This window comes from Octopus sinensis, linkage group LG11 (genome assembly GCF_006345805.1).
Source record: "Octopus sinensis linkage group LG11, ASM634580v1, whole genome shotgun sequence".
Taxonomy (NCBI): domain Eukaryota; kingdom Metazoa; phylum Mollusca; class Cephalopoda; order Octopoda; family Octopodidae; genus Octopus; species Octopus sinensis.
Window position 1 is genome coordinate 8606305 of NC_043007.1, and position 15510 is coordinate 8621814.

Consider the following 15510-nt stretch of genomic DNA (forward strand, 5'->3'; position numbering starts at 1 on the left):
CCTTTCAGGGTCGATAAATTAAGTACCAGTTACGCACTGGGGTCGATGTAATCAACTTAATCCCTTTGTCTGTCCTTGTTTGTCCCTGCTAGGTTAAGCCCCTTGTGGGCAATAAAGAAATAAGAAGCTGGCCAGTTAGAAAATCTACCCAAGGACTTTGTGTCCATTCTGGCAGGGATTTTACAGCTAGAAGCCCTTCCTAACACCAACCACTCCACACAGTCGACTCAGTGCTTTTTATGTGGCACAAGCACAGGCGGAGTTAGTTTTGGCAAAATTTTTACAGCTGGGTACTCTTCAAGATGCTAACCATGTTACAGTGTGGACTGGATGCTTTTAACGTGGCACCAGCTCTGGCAGGGTAACCAATAACTCACAAGACATGGAATTATGAGAGAGGCAGGGCATTTGTCAGAGGATGAAAGTCAGAGTGTGATAGAGAGACAGAAGCTAGTGTTTTGCCACAACAGACGGGGCATCAGAGGAGGTAAAAAATATTTCTAAGTAATGCCATAGCACAGGTTTGTTCAAGTAAAACAATAATCTGCCTTTGTTTGGACAGAATCTTCACCAACTGCAGTTAGTATCTTCAGCAAAACAGATTTGTTTCATATTTAAGCATTTATATTTTTGGTATATGTTTTAAGTTAAATCATTCTTGACCTACAATAACAGTCACCATTACAAATCAAAGATGTCAGAGGTGACTGCCACAGAAGGCATGACACAATATAATAGTTATCATGTAGTAAAACTACAGCTGTGTGTTCAACCATATTGCTAAAAGTATAATGGTAAACATATTTATATAGATTCGTTTTTAAAGTTGGTGTTAAATGGCAATAAGGAAATTTTTTCAGTTATAACCATTACACAACCACCTTTCATATGGAAGCGAAGGCACAAAGCCAAGCAGTTTGGGTGTTGGATTCACAAATGCTATGTTGTAGGTTCAATTCTCATATCAGGTGATGCATTGTGTCCTTGAGCAAGGCTCTTTATTTCATGTTAGTCTACTGAGCTAAAGATAAATACCCACAACAGCAGAGGGCAAACCCTGCAACAGAGTGGCATCCTCTTCAGGATGGTAGGGACGTCTTGAACTCCCAGTTACGCACTGGGGTCGATGTAATCAACTTAATCCCTTTGTCTGTCCCTGCTAAGTTAAGCCCCTTGTGGGCAATAAAGAAATAAGAAGCTGGCCAGTTAGAAAATCTACCCAAGGCCTTTGTGTCCATTCTGGGCTTCCAGCTGTTAAATCAATAAAGAGGTAAAAGCTCTGGCCAAATGAACAGGAAAATTCAAGACAGATATTTCATAAGTGAAAAAGGCCGATTCTCATATTTTCTGTTGCTAGAAACAATGGATTTCTTTTAAGAGTTTTTCATAAACTGCACAACCTAACTGATAGGTTCAAAGAATTTACAACTGTTTAATGAAATAAAATTACTGAGAATAAACTTTCACTACAAACTTACTCAGAGAAAAAGTGTAGTCCTATATTTTCATAAGGGCTGTCAAATATAGTCAGACAGAAATCGTAGAGAGGTTTCCATGGTAGGGTCAGATCTTCAGGAGACAACAAACTTTGTTTCCTGAAATGAAAAGAAGAGAAAAATTTGTATTAGGTAGACTAAAATGATATTAGGTACATATAGGGTATACAAAAAGAATCACAAAATGTACAGCAATTGAGAAATAATGAAAAAAGAATTCCGGGCTTATTATTAGGTCATTGAAAATAACTGTATCAGAATAAAGTTTCGGGTAATATGGTGAAGGATGAGAAAGAAATATTTACAATTAGTGCTAACATTAGAGTAATCCATTTGATTAAATTTTACCTAATTACAGTGTTTTGGCTCTTAATGCTTAATATTAATTAGAGAAATGATTTTAGTGGGGAACACCTAATGAAAATGGTAACCAGCAATGTTTCAAATGATAGAGCCTTTATAAGAGAGAGGTGTTTAGTATGGCTTCTATGGCCAGATGCTCTTCTCAACCCCAACCACTTTACACCATGTACTGGCTGTTTCTTTTTCTATTTCTTTCTCAGGCCACCAGCACTAGTGGGGCCATTTTGTAGTTTGCTAGACCATGGACTAGAGTGGGAGGAGCAGCTTTATGCAAGGAGTTGAAGGGTGAATATATAAGGGAAGGGGCAAGAGCAAGACAGGTCTCTTGCTGTAGAGGGTCTACAGATTATCCAGATTTTAGAAGAGAGTGCAGAAGGGATGAGAGAAACAGCAATGATGAAGCGGTAGACAAGAGAAGGGAAAGTGAGGGATGATGCTGGGTAAGGAGTGGGAGTAGAAGAGAGAGGTAGGTGTAATGCATGCAGAGGGTGGGGAGGGATAGTATGTTGACTCAGTGGAGGAGGCGGAGATCAATGAAAGTGTTTGTGTGGAGAGAAAAGTATTAATAGATGAAGGACGGATAAGTTATGGGTAGTAAGAAAAAATAAGCAGTATGAAGGAAGGGCTATAGTTAAGGAAGTGATGGGAAAGAAGGAAACTGGACAAAGGGCCCACTTGTACACACAGCTGAACCAAAACTCAGCTTTGTTGAAGTGGATGAGTCTTGCTGAGAACTTCATATTGCCAGTCTTGTTTTCTAATATATTTCACCACCATACTGTGGTCCACTTGTGTTTTTGTTGTAACAGATGGACTGACCCACAAAATAGTAAGCTAATAGTAGGTTGATGGGACCAGGCCAACACCGGCACATACCAAGTATTCAGGGCTACTCTAGAATCTTGTGTCTGTTGGAACTGAAATGCAAAATGTCTAGTTTCTGTATGACAAAGTCAATCTAGCATTGTCATGAGAAAACCTGGCTACATATGGACAGTGAAGAACCAACTGCAGTTATGAGCAAATGTATGGAAGACAAACTTAAACCTAGACACTACACTTGTGAAGAAGTTATATCCATTCCACAGTTGTGGTGGTCACTTCAAGATTAATTATGTGGTTGGTGTTAGGAAATAAATGAAGATGCATAAAACATTAGCTGTTGGTCTTGAGGGTAGTCAAAAGGGTAGTGGCCCATTGGAGACCCATTTCAAGGACACCTGTATCTGATTTTAATTAAACATCAGCCGAAAAATAACAATGTATAAATTTTTTTTTTAAATTAACAATATACAACAGTTCAATCCATGCCAACATGAAACATGGACATCAAATGGTGATGACGATGATGATAAATTTCTGGGCACTTACTTTAGGAGTTTGTTGATTGCTAGTGCAAATTTGTTTGAAATGGCAAATTCATTGTGTGGGATTAGAAGCAACTCATATAACAGTTTAACCAAGTGGATATGGTCTTCTTTGGAGAATTTCAAGCCATAAAGACGTACATATCTGCAAATTAAAAATAAAATGGTTATGTTTAATGAACTGAATGAGAAAAATGTACATGTAGACATTAACCCATGACAAATATTAATAATTGTTTAAAATTTATGAAAGGTAACAAGATACAGCTTGGTCAGTTGACTGGACAGGGTTCCCTCAACTGTCAAAAGTAGAAATTAACAAGAAAACAGGGAAGAATTTACAACATGGCACCACCAGACACCAGCTCAATAAACTCTTTCATCGACTCCTTTCACCTCACCTCGGAATCTGCCACTACCCTGTTTGCTCAACATCGCCATCACTATCAACTACACCCACCTGCCTACCCCTGCCCATAATAACCCTATTTCTTCTACTACTTTTAATCCCACTGCCATTCCCAAGCACACTCTAAATTTGCCATAGAATTCTCTCATTTCTTCTGCTCTTGCCAAATCTGCACCATTGATTTGGATTTGGAATCTTAATGAGAGAGAACATGATGTTTCTTCTTGAATCAAGACATGGCTCCTTCATCAGATGTGAACCCTGCAACTCCAACAGGATATCAACTGCCCTGCCACTCTATTATCCTTTCCACTCAAAACTACAGACCAGACGCCACTTTACCCTCACCTCTCACTGAAATGGTCATTCCTACACCACTTCCAGATCCTACTCTGTAACCCCAGGTCTTTCATGCTATTTTTGCCTTCAAGAATGATAGAAACTTTGGAACTTGCTAGTTACCAAAAAACACTTTTAAATGTGCTCATCAATGATGCAATTACTGTTGCTACATTAACATCTCTACAACCATTGCATCTAAGTAAGATCTGCTGCAAATTTTACAACCCCCAAACACTGCATCATCCGCAACGTTTGCAGTGCACTTCACATTGGGGAACAGACTGTTGCCTTGCTGATTGCTTTCGCTAACACATCGGAAGCACAGGCTACTGTCTCATATGTTAGGCCAACCCGTCACCACTCACTTCAGTGCAAATGGTCATTCCATCTTTGCACCTCATGGATTCACATACTCAAAGAAACAGAAGGGAGACTATTTCACATCCAAACTTGGAACCTTGGCACCAACTGATTTCAATGAATATCTTTCCTTCTACTCCTTCACTCCATTAAAGTTCAGTAATCTCATTGACATCCTTCAGCTTCCCATTCACATGAATTTTTTTCCATCCACCTCATTCTCTTCTCTTACTCTCTTCATTTCTCTCCTTTACCAAATTTCCCCAACAGCTTCCTGTCTACATCTGCTCACTCGTGCTATCTCATGTTCGCCATTAAAAACAGTCATCCAACTACAGAGGACATAAAATTCTCCCCTTTCCTTTTTGCCTTCATGTCATCTTAACCCAGAAGGATTCCTGTACATATACTAGAGTGCAGTGGGGGCATAATGGCCCAGTGATTAGGGCAGTGGACTCATGGTCATAGGCTCATGATTTCGATTCCCAGACCGGGTGTTGTGGATGTTTATTGAGTGAAAACACCTAAAGCTCTATGAGGCTCTGGCAGGGGGGAGTGGTGGAAAACCCTGCTGTACTCTTTCACAACAACTTTCTCTCACTCTTTCTTCTTGTTTCTGTTGAACTTGCTAATTTACTTTCTCTCCTTTCAACTACTCCCTGAAGGAGGACCACGGTGTCCAAATGGTTGAATCTTCCACTCCTCCCAGCAAGTTCACTGGACTCTTTATCAATTTTACTACAGAATATAAATCTTGCTAATGTTTGATTTCACTCACTCACACTATATGAAAGAAAACCTACTTAAATCTGTTCTGTGATTTTTCAGAAAAATTCTTTAACACTGAACACATTGTTAATGATCTCAAAAAAAAAAAAAACTATTAAAGCCAGGTACTGACTGTATAGGAGAGCTGCTGTAATGTAATTGAATATTTGCAGCACAGCAGTAAAGTTGTAAAAGTATAAAAATTGAAGGATTTTGTTTTTCTTCATAAATATTATCAACTCTACCTATTATACTATAATTCATTTATTCTTTCACTTGTTTCAGTCATTTGACTGTGGCCATGCTGGAGCACTGACTTAAAGGGTTTTAGTTGAAGAAATTAACCCCAGGACTCTTTTGTAAGCCTAGTACTTAATTTATCAGTCTCTTTTGCTGAACCACTAGTTTATGGGGATGTAACATGCCAACAACGGTTGTCGAGTGGTGGTGGGGGACAAATACAAACACACACAGAGATACATCTATATAAAATCCTGTGGGTGCGTGTGTGTGCGTTTCCTGTATGCACAGCCAAACTACTGGATCAATCTGTACCAAATTTGGCTATCTGGAAATGACATTGGTTTTGTTTTCTCGCTTTAAAGGTAAACAATTCTGAAGTGCTTAATTGTGATAATGAAACGAGGTTTAAAAAAAGAAGAAACTGTAAGGTTTCTAAATAACGAAAGGTCTTCATATGGACACACGCTTATACACGTAGGATATCTTTCAATTTAAACGATAAACTTTATAAATTTTTGAAGTTCAATATTCCTGACATGAGTTATTCAAATAATTGTTTGTAGAATGGACTGAATAAAATTAAGCAAGAAAACACTCAATATTTCATATTTAAATCCAATGTGACTATTTCTACTTGGATATTAGTCCTACCTCAGATTCGAAATCGAATCTATATTTTCCCCACTAGCCATATGGCCTATTGTTCTGTCAAGGAGTGATGCAGATTTATGTATTCCCCACTTCACTCTTAATCTTTTCTATGCCATGAAAAGTTGAAATAGATAATGAGTGACCTACATTAATTTATCCATTGTTAGAGTGGTATGCCTCCTTTTCTACCTACTCTATGTAAGCACAGTATCTCTAAAATTCACTGTGTGTGTGTGTGTGCCTGTTTTCTGTATGCATGGCCAAACCACTGGATCAAACTGCACCAAATTTGGCGCGTAGGTTTTTCACTACTCAGGGAAGGTTCTGGGGGGAGGGGGTCAATACATTTAAAACTTTTCTTTCAAAAACTGAAATGTGTTTTACATACCTGTCGTATGTTGGTTTTGTTTTTTTTCTTTAAAGGTAAATAATTCAGATAGAAGCAAACACAGTATTGAACAATTCTCTGTCATATGTCTACAACCCCCACCTCTTTTTTTTAACGATAAATGCTTTTTAATTGTGAAAATGAAACAAGAGGTTTAGTCCTTTGTGCCAAAATTTATTTCTCTTGGGAAATATAAGGGTGACGATGTTTTCATTCCACGGATCTCATTAATCCCATGTGACCTCCCCTATGAATTTAAATGGCTCCAGTTCCCAGTGAAACAAAGTTTTGCTATGTCCATAAACAAATCTCAAGCACAATTTCTCTATGTTGTTGGACTTAATCTTGTTTCACTTATGGACAATTATATGTAGGATGTTCACAAGTTGGAAGTCCCAAAACTCTTTTTCTTTTTATACCAATTAGAGGTGTACACACTGAAAACATTGTATATTTAGAAGTTCTACAAAATTAAACTGTGATTTCAGGATTTGTTTTAATAACTTTGTTTATACTCACGTCATCTGATAGAATTTTTCTGAAAATATCTTTTTATCAGAATAAATATATTTCCTTTGACATTCTTTAAACTTCCGAGCAACGTCGAATACTTAGGCTAGTATATATATATATATCTTTCAAACTGATCATTACAAATGGATGACGAGAGAAGGGCAAAGAAGTACCAGGAGATCCAAATGGAAGAAAACTGTGCAAACAGAAGACTAAACAAGGCATGGGTAGAAGTGATGAAAGCTGTGTGAAAGAGCGACTATAAAAATTATGATTTAGATGATTATTATCCAATGTCACTGTTTTCCTTTTTCGTGACAGTAGAGTACAATTTGAGGAAAAATTGGTTACTATTTCCAACAGGTACAGCAACAAGTTATTTATAAAATATTGAAACAAATACTGTTGCTTTACATAAGCCCAAAAGCTTGAGAAATTTGAATTAAGAAGCTATGAAGTTTGTGTAAGCACTAGGAAAATTTCTGGTGTCACGAGGAAATGGCTCTAATTGGAAATTGATAATGGGAGCTGGTTAACAAGACAGAATCGTATAGAGCACTACAACGACCAGAATAAAGATAACTGAATCGTGATACATTTAGTTTTTATTTCATTATCTTTTTTTAACCTGCATGGACGTTAATGTCTCTGTCTGTTATCTGAAATGATATACTTTTGTTCGTGTATCTTGCAAAGACCAAAAAAAACAACTCATAAATTGTTGTGTATTTATAGGTGTGTGTGTGTGTGTGTGAAATGACGCATCAGCAGGCAGAGTTCGATGAGGTCTTTAGAAGACAACTGCAAACAATGACGGTTCGAAAGTTAAATTGCAATTTATCATTTGACATTAACCTCATCAAACATCAATCACGCAAACACATTAAACCACAAAAACACTTAAAAAGACTTCCAAACAGTTGTATGTACAATCAATTAGCTGAATTTCAAAGTTTACATCACTCATACTAAGTGATGGCAGAGGGAAGAGTGAAGTTATGTAACGTTCATAGGTTTCTCAATCAAAGGTATCTACAAAGGAAAGAAAGAAAGAAAAGAAAGCAATGTTGCTGATATTGAGGAACAGAGCTTTGCATAATACTTCTTGTTAGGTTGCGACCTTACTTCGGAGGGACATAATTTACTCTGAAACTTCAAACATATTGTATTACGCAGTCACACACACAAAAAAGAAAACTAATACACTACAATTCATGAGTTTATAAAGGACACACACACACACTGGTCTCAGTGTCAATATGTTTTTTTTTTTACCGGACTGAGATATTGAGATTCAGGCCAAGCCCTAGAATTCTTTATTGTAAATGATCTGACCATGTTCCGAACAAACAGGTCTCTCGTATATAACGGAACAGTTGCACTTCGTCAAACTGGCAAGCTTCAGTTTGTGGCCAGCAGCTTGTTTGTTGCAGGTGCATAATCTTGGTGCAATTAAGAATAACTTTTGGTGGCTGTGTTCTTTCTGAAGGGAAGATACAATTATAGGGTGATTTGCCTGCAGTTTCTAGCAGGCCCAGCAATCTCAAAGAGTCTACATTGATCAGATAGATTTAGAAATTGTTCAATATATGTGTGTGTGTGTATATATATATATATATATATATTATGTGAAATAGAAAGATGAATAATCTTGTAGTAGATTAATCAAAAGTTTAACCGATACCTTAGTAGCAAAAATCACAGCAGTAAACAGCACGGTTGGAGGTACAACCATATGGTGTTGCAACCGTGCGTTGGTGCGGATAATTGAAATTAAAACATTATTGGTGAATTGAAGAAATGGAGCTGAACGCAGATTGAACAGAAATCGTTTTATTTCATTCTACACGTGTTTCGAAAGGCACAAATTACCAAAATCCGATTGAATAATGGGACCATATTGTGTCTTTCTCTTCAGGAAGAAAATAGGAAATCCGTTGGAAAAACAAAAACAGAACAGAGGCGGAGCAAAAACAAATCGAACTATGCTCCTAAGAGCCCATGGCGAAACTGTTTATCAGTGTATGTTGAGAACCGGTGGCTGAAGAATTTAACGGGTCAGGCATCGGTCAATCATGTGGGTGAGGGTGTGTGGGTGTTCTTTGTGACCGAGAATAAAGTTCTGACTATTTAAGGAATATTGGATGTTTTATAAGGGGCGAGAAAAAATCTACTTAGAGACGTGTGTGTGTGTATACTGTTCTATATATGTGTGTGTTGGCGTAGGGGTAGAAAACATTTTTTGTGTACGTGTGTGCGTTTGATCGTTCGGCTGTCAGTGGCTACTGCCGCGAGAACCGTTGGGTGGCAGAAAAAAAATATATATATTATGTTTTATGTGTGTGTGTGTTCATCTTAGCCTGCCTTGTCAAGGAAACCCCCCGCTGTGAAAAAACCAAGCCCCGTTTGTCTAACAGGAGTAATTCCCCTTGCAGTGGTTAATCGTAGATATCTTAAAGGCTATTTCAGAATTTGTTACCAAGGGCTATGGGTGCCGGTATTATTTATAAACGCTATTTAAAAGCCAGATAAGTGTAACGCCGCCAATGGGGGCATCGAAAAGCCGACTGTAAAAGCCCGTTTACCATCCGGCCTCTGGCAAACAAAATATGGAAGAGTTCGGAGACACAAAGGTTGCACTGCCTTCTGCCCCTATCAAATGGGAGGGCCACCGACAAAATTGACCATTCCAGCCTGTAGCTTAAGTTCGTATCCTTCAGTCGCCATATTAGCTTACTGAGTCCCGTGGTCTGGCGCTTGTTCATGTCCCGAAAAGTTGCGTAATGGTTGGAGACACGCAAAGACAATCTTGAGGATGAGGCCCCTACATAAGTGAAGACATCTGAGTCCGTGTAAACCTTGCATTGGTAGACGGCGTTTTTGATCTTGGAGTTCGCCGACGTGAATCTTATTCTGCTAGGATTAGTTTCTGAAATTAGAACTGCGTTCCTGTCACTATATTCGTTCCGAGACCTGCAGCCGCTTACTACTCTATTTTCCACTACGTCACTATTAACTATAGGAATAACCCCTGATTCTCCACTATCTATCAGGGTGCTGTCATTGCTACTGCCCGTGGTGCTGCTATTGCGGGAAATGATGCTGGGGATGCTATTGGGGCTCTCTACCCTACTCCCATTGTTACCGTCAACCACAACACCCCTATTTATAACTATACCCCTAGTGGGTACTCCCTGGCTGGAGCTGAGATTATGTGTCACTGTACTGGCTCTCATATCATTATTACTACTATAATTATTCCTACTGAGCATTAGACCGGGAGCGGAAGAGGCTGTGCCTCCGGAAAAAGGTGATAGGGTCTTAGTAAGTAGCCTATTATTATGGGAGGCGATTATCTGGGCGAGGTTTTTAGTGTTGGAGAAAGCTATCCTAACTTTATGCGAGTTAACCGTGGAGTAATATTTGGAATTTCTGGGGAAGTTATTGGCGATGGCTTGTCTAAACATGAGAGGGAGGTTAGTTCTAATCTGCTTACCAAAGGGGATTACAAACCATATATGCTTATTCCTATCAGTGTGATGGGTCGGGACGCCAGCTCTCGCGTTCGGGTGGGTGATTCTCGGATGAATAACGGGTCTTGGGTTAGTGTAAGACCTCCCGGACCGATAATTATCCTTGTTCGCTAAATTAAATGCGGGAGCGACTACCCCGGCATCTGCCGCGCTCCCGTCCTTACTTAAAATGTTAATGTTATTATATACGGCCCTATCCTGATAACCGAATGATGGCATCGGAAGGGCCGGATCTCGCGGCAGTAGCCACTGACAGCCGAACGATCAAACGCACACACGTACACAAAAAATGTTTTCTACCCCTACGCCAACACACACATATATAGAACTATACACACACACACGTCTCTAAGTAGATTTTTTCTCGCCCCTTATAAAACATCCAATATTCCTTAAATAGTCAGAACTTTATTCTCAGTCACAAAGAACACCCACACACCCTCACCCACATGATTGACCGATGCCTGACCCGTTAAATTCTTCAGCCACCGGTTCTCAACATACACTGATAAACAGTTTCGCCATGGGCTCTTAGGAGCATAGTTCGATTTGTTTTTGCTCCGCCTCTGTTCTGTTTTTGTTTTTCCAACGGATTTCCTATTTTCTTCCTGAAGAGAAAGACACAATATGGTCCCATTATTCAATCGGATTTTGGTAATTTGTGCCTTTCGAAACACGTGTAGAATGAAATAAAACGATTTCTGTTCAATCTGCGTTCAGCTCCATTTCTTCAATTCACCAATAATGTTATATATATATATATGTGTGTGTGTGTGTGTGTGTGTGTGTGTGTGGTGTGTGTGTGTGTGTGTGTGTTGTGTGTGTGTGTGTATATATATATATATATATATATATATTATATATATATATGTGTGTGTGTGTGTGTGTGTCATCATCATCATTTTCATTTAGCGTCCGTTCTCCATGCTAGCATGGGTTGGACGGTTCAACTGGGGTCTGTGAAGCTGGAAGGCTTCATCAGGCCCAGTCAGATCTGGCAGTGTTTCTACGGCTGGATGCCCTTCCTAACGTCAACCACTCCGTGAGTGTAGTGGGTGCTTTTTACGTGCCACCCGCACAGGTGCCAGACAGAGCTGGCAAACGGCCACGAACGGATGGTGCTTTTTACGTGTCACCGGCACGGGGGCCAGACAGAGCTGGTGTGTGTATATATATATATATATATATATATATATATATATATATATATATATATATGTATGTATGTATATATATATGTATATATATATAATATATGTATATATATATATGTCAGCCTCGTCTGGCACCTGTGTCGGTGGCACATAAAATCACCCACTACACTCTCGGAGTGGTTGGCATTAGGAAGGGCATCCAGCTGTAGAAACACTGCCAGATCTGACTGGACTGGTGCAGCTTTCGGGCTCCCCAGACCCCAGTTGAACCGTCCAACCCATGCTAGCATGGAAAGCGGACGTTAAATGATGATGATGATGATGATGATGTATATATATATATATGTATATATATATGTATATATATATCATCATCATCATCATCATCATCGTTTAACGTCCGTTTTCCGCGCTAGCACTGGTTGGACAGTTCGACCAGGGTCTGGGGAACCAGGGGCTGCTCCAGGCTCCAGTCTGATCTGGCAGTGTTTCTACAACTGGATGCCCTTCCTAACGCCAACCACTCTGCGAGTGTAGTGGGTGCTTTTTACGTGCCACCTGCACAGGTGCCAGAGGGGTCTGGCATCGGCCACGATCGGTTGGTGCTTTTTATGTGCCACCGGCACAGAAGCCAGTCGAGGCGGCACTGGCAACGGCCACGTTCGGATGGTGCTTTTTATGTGCCACCGGCACAGGTATCACAACTACTGTTTCCATTGATATTTGGTTCAATGTTCATGTACATGCACTTGACTCAACAGGTCTCCTCAAGCACAGCGAGATGTTCCAGGATCCAAGGTACTTTGAATGGGCAGGGGGTATGCGGAACTGGTGCCGGAAGCATCCCGGGTCTTAGTAGTCACAGCTATATATATATCATCATCATCATCATCATTTAACGTCCGCTTTCCATGCTGGCATGGGTTGGACGGTTCAACTGGGGTCAGGGAAGCCAGAAGGCTGCACCAGGCCCAGTCTGATCTGGCAGTGTTTCTACAGCTGGATGCCCTTCCTAACGCCAACCACTCCGTGAGTGTAGTGGGTGCTTTTTACGTGCCACCGGCACTGGTATCACGGCTATATATTCCATTGATGTAGGCCACGGGATTCCCAGGTGTAGGCCACGGGATTATGGCCTCACTTGTCCTGCCGGGTCTTCTCACGCACAGCATACATCTATAGGTCTCAGTCTCCAGTCATTTCCTCGGTGAGACCTAAAGTTCGAAGGTTGTGCTTCACCACCTCTTCCCAGGCTTTCCTGGGTCTACCTCTTCCACAGATTCCCTCAACCGCTAGGATGTGGCACTTTTTCACACAACTATCTTCATCCATTCTCGCCACATGACCATACCAGCACAAACGTCTCTCTTGCACACCACGACTGATACTTCTTAGGTCCAACTTTTCTCTCAAAGTACTTACACTCTGTTGAGTATGAACACTGACATTACACATCCATCGGAGCATACTGGCTTCATTTCTTGCAAGCTTACGCATATCCTCAGCAGTCACGGCCCATGTTTCACTGCCATGTAGCATAGCTGTTCGTACACATGCGTCATACAATCTGCCATTTACTCTGAGCGAGAGGCCTTTTGTCACCAGCAGAGGTAAGAGCTCTCTGAACTTTGCCCAGGCTATTCTTACTCTAGCAGTTACACTTTCAGCGCACCCGCCCCCGCTACTGACTTGGTCACCTAGGCAACGGAAGCTATCAACAATTCCTAGTTTTTCTCCCTGGAATGTGGCGGAAGATGGTCTCTGCATATTTTCAGTGTTTATTACTCCCGAGCACCTGCCACATACAAAAACTATTTTCCTAGTTAGCCTTCCTTTGACATTGCTGCACCTCTTATGTGTCCATAGCTTACACTTGGTGCATCTTATAGAGTTTCTACCTACGCCTTTTCTACAGATCGAGCAGGGCCATCTACCTGAGGGTGTTTGTGATTTGTCTACCTTCCTACTTATTAGAACTATGGTTTTAGCTAGGTTGACTCTTAGGCCCTTCGATTCTAATCCTTGCTTCCACACCTGAAACCTCTCCTCCAGTTCTGATAGTGACTCAGCAATTAGGGCAAGGTCATCAGCATAGAGGAGCTCCCAGGGGCAACCTGTCTTGAATTCTTCCGTTATTGCTTGGAGGACTATGATAAATAGGAGGGGGCTGAGGACTGAACCTTGGTGGACCCCTACCTCTACCCGGAATTCTTCACTGTACTCATTGCCAACCCTCACCTTACTAACAGCGTCCCTGTACATGGCTCGTACAGCTCTCACTAACCATTCATCTATCCCTAGTTTCCTCATTGACCACCAGATATGGGATCGGGGGACCCTGTCAAAGGCTTTCTCCATGTCGACGAAAGCCAGGTACAGAGGTTTATCTTTGGCTAGGTATTTCTCCTGCAGCTGTCTCACCAGAAATATGGCATCAGTGGTGTTTTTCCCTCGTACGAATCCAAACTGCATCTCGTCCAAGTTGACTCTCTCCCTAATCAGTTGGGCTATGACCCTCTCCGTAACCTTCATTACCTGATCCAACAGCTTGATACCTCTGTAAATATTTGTATCTAGGGCGTCACCTTTACCTTTGTAGCAGTTTATTATGCTGCTACACCAGTCATTGGGTATGACTCCTTCATGTATCACCTGGTTAACTATACGGGTGACTAGGCTATAGCCGACACTGCCAGATATTTTGAGCATTTCTGCAGTAATTCCTGATGGGCCTATATATATATATATATATATATATATATATATATATATATATATGCATTTATATGTCGCATGGCTCAGTGGTTAGAGCGTCGAGCTTACGATCGTGAGGTTGTGAGCTCGAATCCCGGACCGGGCTGCGTGTTGTGTTCTTGAGCAAGGCACTTTATTTCACGTTGCTCCAGTTCACTCAGCTGTAGAAATGAGTTGCGACGTCACTGGTGCCAAGCTGTATCGACCTTTGTCTTTCCCTTGGATAACACTGGTGGCGTGGAGAGGGGAGGCTGGTATGCATGGGCGACTGCTGGTCTTCCATAAACAACCTTGCCCGGACTTGTGTCTAGGAGGGTAACTTTCTAGGTGCAATCCCATGGTCATTCATGACCGAAGGGGGTCTTTACCCTTATGTATATATATATATATATGTATATATATATATATATGTATATATATATATATATATATATATATATATATATATATATATGCATTTATATGTATCATCATCATCATCATCGTTTAACGTCCGCTTTCCGCGCTAGCACGGGTTGGACGGTTCGACCGGGTCTGGGAAGCCAGGGGCCGCTCCAGGCTCCAGTCTGAATCTGGCAGAGTTTCTACGGCTGGATGCCCTTCCTAACGCCAACCACTCCGTGAGTGGATTGGGTGCTTTTTACGTGCCACCTGCACAGGGGCCGGAGGGTCCGGCATCGTCACGATCGGTTCGAGCATTTTAACGTGTCAGCGGCACGGGGGCAACGAGGTCCGGGGTACTTTGGGGATCGGGGTACTTTGGGGATCCAGGGTACTTTGGGGATCCGGGGTACTTAGAATGGGTAGGGGGTATGTGGAATTGCTGCAGAAAGCAGCCCGGGTCTTTGTAGTCACAGCATATCTCCAGAGATCTCGGTCCTTCGCCATTGCCTCAGTGAGGCCCAATGCTCTGAGGTCATGCTTAACCACCTCATCCCATGTCTTCCTGGGTCTACCTCTCCCCCTGATACCTTCAACTGTTTGGGAGTGGCACTTCTTCACACATCTCTCTTCATCCATCCGCAGCACATGACCATACCATCGCAAGCGTCGCTCTTGCACACCACATCTGATGCTTCTTATATCCAGCATTTCTCTCAGGATACTTACACTCTGTTTTGCGTGCACACTGACACTACACATCCAGCGGATCATGCTAGCTTCATTTC

At 41.2% G+C, this 15510-nt stretch overlaps 1 protein-coding gene across 1 annotated transcript in view; it reads right to left on the reverse strand.

Moving 5' to 3' along the window:
* LOC115216980 (proteasome activator complex subunit 4) overlaps positions 1-15510 on the reverse strand; it is a 121576-nt gene that overhangs the window by 90260 nt on the left and 15806 nt on the right. The window contains exons 2-3 of the mRNA XM_029786464.2: positions 3231-3371; positions 1479-1595 (exon numbers count right to left, since the gene is read on the reverse strand). Coding sequence (XP_029642324.1) covers positions 1479-1595; positions 3231-3371 — 258 coding nt within the window. The remainder of the gene's footprint in view (positions 1-1478; positions 1596-3230; positions 3372-15510) is intronic.